General features: G+C 50.8%; 1 protein-coding gene across 21 annotated transcripts in view; it reads right to left on the bottom strand.

Moving 5' to 3' along the window:
- Positions 1–504: 504 nt before the first annotated feature.
- The window catches only part of LOC133352837 (microtubule-actin cross-linking factor 1-like), a 326,018-nt gene continuing 318,000 nt past the window's right edge, over positions 505–8,522 (bottom strand). For all 21 annotated transcript variants that reach the window (XM_061568768.1, XM_061568771.1, XM_061568769.1 and 18 more), the window contains 3 exons: positions 5,776–6,125; positions 5,230–5,278; positions 505–4,766 (listed from right to left, as the gene is read on the bottom strand). In XM_061568768.1, coding sequence (XP_061424752.1) covers positions 4,366–4,766; positions 5,230–5,278; positions 5,776–6,125 — 800 coding nt within the window. In that variant the 3' untranslated portion in view covers positions 505–4,365. The remainder of the gene's footprint in view (positions 4,767–5,229; positions 5,279–5,775; positions 6,126–8,522) is intronic.

Here is an 8,522-nt window from a genome sequence, read left to right as displayed (position 1 = left end):
ATAAAAATAAAACATAATAAAATAATTTTCACGACGTTTCGGCCACAAAGCAAGCAGCCATCCTCAGGTGAAGATCAGGTCTGTCGGAAAGACAGCGTCCTCAGGTGAAGAACAGGTCTGTCGGAAAGACAGCGTTTGAGGCTGTCTTTCCGACAGACCTGTTCTTCACCTGAGGAAGGCTGCTTGCGTTGTGGCCGAAACGTCGTGAGAATTATTTTATTATGTTTTATTTTTATTCTTTTATTATTTCCCTTCTACGTGACTTTACCGAAAGAACCAAGAAGATGAATCCCTGCAGTCACGAAAGCTTTAAATCGAAAAATATACAGCAGACGGTCAAGGGTCGGGATCGAACCCGCGACCTCCTGCGTAACCGGCGAGGGAGTTAACATCTTTCCACCGCGGCTCCTACTGGACGCGATGTACAGAGATAACTCCTCACTTGGTCCTCATCAAAGGTTGCACGGGGACAAAAAAAACCACCACGCACGCGTGTGAGCTGGTAACCACTTTTTTGTATTTTTTTGTTTTACTGCAAGCAGGGTTGCCTTCGATACAAAAAGGAAATGTGTGCATGTAATGGGTTACACAGTATGTCGTAATGGATTACAGTAAAATTGCCGAGACAATCGGGAGCATGACAACTCAAGAAAAGCATAAACGGGGGAAAAAAATAAAAAAAATGTGTGTGGCTGCAGCAGCAGACGAGTGGGACATTTCGCAAGCTTTCCATCTCTGACACACTCTCTTTCTCTCTCACGCACGCACACACAGAGGTCATCCGCGTACAGACAACAAAGCCATGGAACAGTAGTAGTCTGGCCATAAATAATAGCAATTATGAAAAATTAAACAAACGAAATACTGTCAAATCAAAACGAAGCCATTTGAAACGAGCACAACAACGGGCAAGGCGAGAAATTAAATAAGCCGGGCTCACGCACGCTTTTCCTATACCTACAGTAGGCTACGGGAACAGACAGGGGGGACGACCTTTAAGAGACCTTCATACAACAATTACCACTGGAACCACCGCTCTACACGCCACCCACGTGGGTTTATAAGAGCGCCCGGACATCATCGGTACGTCTCCACGTTCGTTCACCACCATGCTGGCTGCTGATGCGCTGCGCGTTGATTCCTCGGCTCGGCAGTGACCTTTAACAGTGACCTTTAACACCAAAACCCCGCAGCCGCCGATGCGAAGAGGTGAAACGGGCAACGGCATGGTAACGAGCCCGTGTGGTTATCTGTGTTAACCAATTACTTGACAATCAGCCCAGCCATTACTCCAACCTCCACCCTCCCCTCCCCGGAATTCATATTATGGAAAATGTATCGGGCGTTATGAGCGATATTAACAAGCACTTGCATTTAACGTGGCCGATACGGGCTTGTCAGCATGCAAAAACTGCTCCCAGCGATTATATACTTGCTGCAAAATGCCATCATTATTTACCGTTGTATCACGGTGGGTTTTTTTTTATCACAGTGCTGGCAAGTCCTTGGTGTGAGTGCCACTGAGAAATGATCCGGTCTAGATCTTTTTGAGGCCAATTCCTTCCAGCAACCTTCTCAACGGTATGCGCTCTAGCCAGACCTTGCTGCATATAAGCCGTGCCTCTCTCTCTCTCTCTGCATTGTTCCTGACCCCGCCAACAAGAGAGGGCAATTCATGTTGCCCTGTACGCTGTTGTTTATAGAAATGTGCGTGTTCAGTGCACGTTACAATAAATATGCTCTCCTCGAATCCAATCTGCTGTGCTCTATGGTTGCTGCTCTATCGTTATTTATCCTGCCTGACAAGGTGCCCATCGCCTGTTGGAAATAATAATTATAATAATTTATGATGAAAATTAAATGTGCGCTGCCAGTGGATGTCCGGTGTCTTCAAAGCGACCGCTATTTTTCCCCCACGCACCACTTACACACGGACGAAAGCACACCCCTTCTCTGTATTTTGACGCATTTATTTTTATTTTGCCGTTAATGTTCGAACGTGCGCGTTCACGCTTTTTGCGGGAGCGCGGCCACGGTAAATTTTGAGTTAATTCTTACGCATTTTTACAATCGCCGTCGAGAAACCCAGACACAAGCTCCGACTGCGATTCGAGGGATGCGCCGTGAGCGTCGGACGTGAAAGGCAACCCAAAACAACTGAAGAGGTTTGACAACTTGCAAGGACGAGGCCCACGCAGATCGTGGCCAGAGTACACGTGCCCATCAAATGTTACTCCAAGACGACCTCTCTCCATAGCCTACTAACCCAACCAGACACTTAGCACTACCCCTAATTAACTAACCGTGATCTATAATTGATATCCCCCACATTTAACTAGGCAGCTAGCCATGACTACTAGCCCTTCCACTACCCCCCCCCCCTAACTCGTCACGAATGTTATCCCTACCGTTAACCAACTATCCTTAAAGCAAGCCTAGCGAACCAACCACGAGTACTCACCCCACCTCTCATGAGTTGTCAACTATTTATAATCCGTAGCCCTCACTAGCCAGGCACACATACTAAGCCCTGCCACAAAGCCCTAACCCTCGCCCCCCGCATACCACCTCTGTCACTAAACCAGGATCCCCTCTTCACTCTTTTGTTTTGCTTTTCAGTTTGTGTCTTCACGGCATCGTCGCCATGGAAACGCCTGACTTGCAGCCTATATCCTACTCAAGGGATATTTCCTATTTTTTTGCTGCACGGGGGACTTCACAAGCGCCTCATCATACACACACACACAACAACAACAGCAACAACAACATCTGCATCATCATCATCGTCAATATTCAGCTTATGCGCCAACGCATCGGCGTGCGTTTCGCAGTGACATCAAAATAAGTTACGCGTCAACGTGATCACTTTGATCACGCCGATTGACAGTTCTGTTCACGAGTCGATAAATAGCAAAGGTGCGCCTCTAGGCTGGAGCCTACGGGGTGGGAGGGGGGCATAAGGAAGGGCAGCTGCCCTCTATGAAAAAAAAGACTATCCTCGTCCTCTGCCCAGGCAGTCTTACCCCCTTATATTTTAAATACGCTCCCCTAAACTATTCTCCGCATGGCAGGCCCTTGCGTAAAAGGGCATTCAGTCGAAGCGGATAGCCCGCACGAGGGCAGCTTAACACTATTTTAGTCCACAATGCAGCGCGTACGAAGAACACGAGTCAGGGCCAGGGCCGGCGAGCGCTGGAATGGGCCCTGCGTGACCAAATGTCCCTTTGGGCAAACCCAAGTCCACTCTCTCCTGAGCGGTGTGTATCACTGTTACGGTGGCCTCCCAAATACAACGGCCGCACTGCTTCTCCCCCCCCGCCTGCCCCCCATCCGAGAGGAGCAGGAGACGGGCCTGCCTTTAATGCACCCTTAAGCATCTCCATCCATCCCGAGCGTTCCGTTGGGCCGTGGAAGGATAGCGTACGATGCTCAACGTCTCCATTCAAACCGTCACTTCAGCCGGATGGCTCTGTACAATTACCTTCCACAACCGGTTTGTGCCATGCAAAATATGCTTTTTAAGTCAGTTTTTTTTGCGTTACATTTTTTAATCAACTGCGAACGCACATTCGTCGCGCGACACTTCACAAACGGACCCCAATACGTCAATACGCGCGATCGCACTCCCACGCTCGCAGGCGTGCCGTGTTAAGTTTTGCTCTCACATTACGTTTTATCCTTCGCTGTCGCATTACGAATTGCCTGTGCGTCTCGCGTGTACGTTATGCATGGCTCAGACGCCACTGTAAATTGACTTATACATTTAGGATAGGTTGGGTTCGGCAAAAACAACAGCATCTTCATTGATGCAATGTCCTTCTTCTATAGAGACGCCAACATGCAGGTCACCTACGAACACAAATACTGGACAACAATGGTTCGAAGTTGTGTTCCCAAGCAATAGATATACCAATATTGTAGTACAGCCTGCAACCCAGTGTGTTACACGATTTCACAAGCCCACAGCTATGTTGTTTGCCTTCAGTGCGTCGCCCCATAATCACGAATCATAATTACACATAACCATTAAAAAAAAACATTCGACTTTTATCAGACGTAAACAAAATTTACCAATGCGATCAACCCCATTGAATATGCATCGAGAGTATGAATAGCACTGCAGCTTCCGTTTAAACGTATCCGCCATTCTAATCGGAGCTTTCTTCCCGTTCTATTTTTGTGCCACACGCCTGTGCACTCTTTCTTTAAATGTTACTTCAATATTAAAGCAGCGTCTCGCCAATTACCAACAAATGGGACATGCAGCGTTAGCGTGTGAATAGCTGATCCCGGGCGCACAGCGCTCACAGCCTGGGCAAAAGCACGGCAAGTAGACCGCGGCCGACGAAGCGCGGCAGCAGCCGGCTATCTCTTAGCCGTGCCACCGCGCACGGGCGTGGGCTGTTTCATCTTGGACGGCGTCGGGATCTTGGACGGCTTGAGTGCCGCGGCGGAAGAGGATCGGCCTCCCGTGCGGAGCGGCCTGACGGGGCTGCCGCTACCGGACGAACGCAGGAGGCCTCCCGGCCCCGCGGCCGTCGCGCCGGCGTGCGGCTGCTGCTGCTGCTGCGGGCGGAGCTGCGGCTGGAGCTCGCTCGCGTCGGAGCAGAGCGACGTGAGGTCGGACACGTCGAGGTCCGAGGCGTCGGAGCCGCGCCGGCTGCTCGTGCAGCTGCCGGCGCGGCTGCCCTGCCTGCTGCCCGGTCGGCTGCCTGCCTGGCTGCCTGTTCGGCTGCTGGGGCGGCTCGACTGCAGCTTGCGCGAGTCTGGGCGTTCGGACCGACGGGTGGGACGGACAGACGGACAGATGGTATGGACAGGCGGACGGACAGACTCATTCGCGTGTACATGCCTTACCCGTGGTTCCCATTCTTGGCACTGTTAGACTTTTAGTGCGTCATATACTGCACATGGAAAGGTTATGACTGTGTATCTGTTTAAAACTCTGCAAGAGACCACCCGTGTGGTCTCAATTGCGCCTCCGTTCACGGTTGGCTTCGTACGGTGTGAAAGAAATTCAACGTACAATATATATTACATAATATATAACAGCAATTCGAATTTTCAGCCCTGTGTCAATCCACTGCTGGATAAAGGAGTCTTCAATAAAACACTCTTTGGTGTTTTTTTTTTTGTGGCCGTGCCGTCTGATCGACATGGCCTATGTTATTTGCAAATTGGTGGTGTGTACGGCCGCATGAGTGAAAATCAAAGGTTCCGTCTCATTACCTGTGAGAAATCCTGGCTGCTTCAGTCGGCTGCTGTGGACCGGTGTGTTCTGGGACAAACACAACGAGGGAAGGGGGCATGGGAGAAGATGTCATTCATGCAAATAAGTTTGAAATTAAAAAAGTGTGTTTTTAACCTTTGACCCAATAAAACTAATTTCGCCAATCCGGCTCATCAGCCCCGGAGCTGCTTATCCACTGTACCGTTTGCATTAACACGGCACATAATGTTCCGTAAAAATGATGATTATAATGCTGGTCTCAAGACTCTCTTTCAGGAGGGTCCTGCAGTAGCACCCCACTTGCAGAAGGACATTACATAGCCGCAGTAGGGCACTATGTCATGTGTAACCCCAATAGTGTAATTTGCAGGTAGGTAATTTTATCAGCGTCAGTGATGTTTGACAGCAAAATGAATGTGCAGGCAATGCCCACATTTTCCACACGGACGCTAACGCTGACTTTGTGTTATGTAGCTTGGCCAACCCGCGACACTTTACCACCACGGCCAACGTGGCTGGCGTGCAAGTCCTCCCCGCCCGCTCACCTTGTTTCCATTGGTCGATCTGCCCGTGTTGGAACCCGTCTCCCCGTGGTTGTTGTTGTTGCTGCTGGTGGTGGTGGTCGCGCCGGACTTGCGCGTCGTGGTTGACGCCGTGTGCGGCGGCGGGCTCGTGGGTGCCGAGCCGCCCGGACCGCCGGCGCTGCCGGCCTGCTGCTGGTGGTTGGCAGGCGATGTGCTGTGGTTGCTGGGACTGGAGTTGGAGCGCGTGGGCGACGCGCCGCGCGAGTCGGGCCTCGACCGTCGGCCCTTGGGCCTGAAAGGGGCCAGCGCCTGGCTGACGCCCTCCGCCAAGATGAAGCGCTCGCGCAGCTCCAGGTTCGTGCGCCCTTTAGCTGCACGCGGAGCGCGCGGCCAGCACGGAACACGCACGGCAAAGACGGACGTCTCTTGTTTAGTCTCGTAGAACCTCGCGGGAAAGGCGAGTGCGGCTAGCGAGCACGTGCTAATGCCGGGTGGTGTGGCCAGCACCACTCTGGGCTGCCTACGGTGCCGATGTTCGTGCATCGCATGAGGTATCTGTTTCGTGGCCGAGTCAACTTAGGGGAGGCTCAGGAACGGTTCTGACGGCAAGTGCCACTGTACGTGAATTACGGCTGGGAGTAGAACCCGGGTCGCCAGGATCATAGCGCAGTGCACGAACCAACCGTGGCGCTTCGGCACGCATACCCATGCACGCACGAATATGCCGCGGCACAAAACAATAAATCACACCAAGAGCGCACTTGGATACCATGAGAAGGCAATGGGGGATGCGGTGGATTCGGCGTAACATCCGTCACGCTCATTTTCGAGCGGGCGACGATGATACTTTTTTTAGCCATGCAACTTGAGCTCATGCCGGCCACCGTCAATGCCTGCAGAGGGCAATGTCGGAGTGTGCAGCGGCACGCTGATTGTTACGCGGACTCCACTGCAGTTCAGTGTCAACACTACTCCTGAGACAAATGCTGAATGCGGCAATAAGGGGGTAATTCCAAGACATTGTTTCCAATCGTCGGCAAAAACCAGGGCCCTTGTTGTTGCTTCTTAAACTACATATAACTCGTTATGCGTTGTAGTGGGCAATCACGGGTAAAGTATGTATATACGTATAATGATGACGTAGGAATCAGTAATTTATATTTTGGGTCGTATCGCGTGAAGGAACGTGCCAATGAAAGTATTATTCCTTCAGGAGCAGCACTCCCGGGTGCTGTTGGAGAGTAACCTCGTGGCGTTTCACTCATAGTTACAACCAGCATCATCAGGTAGTAGCCAGAATTGTGTGAACGTCCTCCATTTTATTTTCGTGATCTGACACCCCCATACCCCCCCCCCCAAATAAATAAATGATAAATCATGATATTGGTCACAATATCCTACGTGTTAATCACACAGGAAGAGGTCAGGACTCAGATTGTAAATGTTGTGGCTTTGCTCTCCAACACACCAGTGTGCTGTACTAGTGACGAATTGGCCACGTTCTGTTTACGTGACAACCCTTACTAGTTGGCTAGTGTCAGGTGGTAGCGGGTTTTAACAACACATTTATATATTTACGCGATGATATTGGTTTGTGAAAGCCGACGTGTTAAACTCACACAAGAAGAGCATGTCTTGAATATTGAACAGACAGGAAATCTGATTTCAATATTACCAGGAGAACGATATATCTTAAGCTCTAGCTCAATGTTGTCCGAGTGAGTACATTTTGACACTGATTTTGTACGCGGTGGAATTGCGACATGGCAAAGTGGTGGATGCAGAGAGGTGAGCGGTGAACACAGAGAGGTCAGCGGAGACCGCCAGTGGACGGAGGGTGTTGACACAGGACATTCGGACATTACAAAAAATAAATACACACACACAGACACAGGCACGCGTGCGCAACCGTCAAAGCAAAACGTGAAATGAATAGAATCCATGGAACAAACGTCGAAGAAGCAATAAATAAACAAACAATGAAACACAAAAAAGAGAGCTCAGATCGGGGAAGAGTGACAGGAAGAGGCAGATGCATGTGTCTGGAGTAGCGTACATATTATCTGGCCATGCAAATCAACAGAGCAATGCCCTAGTGGCTAAGATTGGTGAATGGTCGTATCGCAGCCAGTGGCTTCCTCATGCTCCAGCGAACGATTTGGGACGATCTCCGGCGTGTGCATGTGCGCGTGCGAGTCTCTGCATGTGGCCCTACGCGGCCTTCAATAACAGAAGCAGCGAATTGAGGTGTACTACCGGGGCCCTACTTTGCCATAGCTTCGTTTTCGAACGCTTTCCAACCAAGGTTTCAATGTGTCGGTACATCAAGCCTTTTGTCTGTCTGTTTGTGACTGCGGGGTGGGGCACGACAGCTCCCCTGACGCTGATTCACTTGGTCCCCGTCGAGGCCTACGGATGGACGGGATTACTTCCTTGGCACGCCCGCCGGTGCCCGCCGCCCGCTAAACACTCGGGGGTGGTACAAACGCGTGTTGGAAAGCGTTGCAGAATCCATGCGAGTGCATGCTTTTTCTTACTTGTTGTAATAAGAACAAGAATCGCTCCCCGAGGGCATCCACTGGGGGAGTGGGTCCCCGCCGCTTGGCAGCAAGCGTGCCGCTCCGACGATGAGAGTTCACTTTGGCTCAGGTCTGCTTTGGGAGCCAAGTACAGGACGTTTTTGTTTTTCAATTGTTGGCGCTGTCAAATTTGTGCGCTTTCAATGAATCCATTGCCACTTATCCACGGGAAAGACCAATATGTGCGCG

The sequence above is a fragment of the Lethenteron reissneri genome, chromosome 42 (genome assembly GCF_015708825.2).
Source record: "Lethenteron reissneri isolate LAM-NWPU_2019-01 chromosome 42, ASM1570882v1, whole genome shotgun sequence".
Lineage (NCBI taxonomy): Eukaryota > Metazoa > Chordata > Hyperoartia > Petromyzontiformes > Petromyzontidae > Lethenteron > Lethenteron reissneri.
This window is presented reverse-complemented; position numbering and strand designations above follow the sequence as displayed.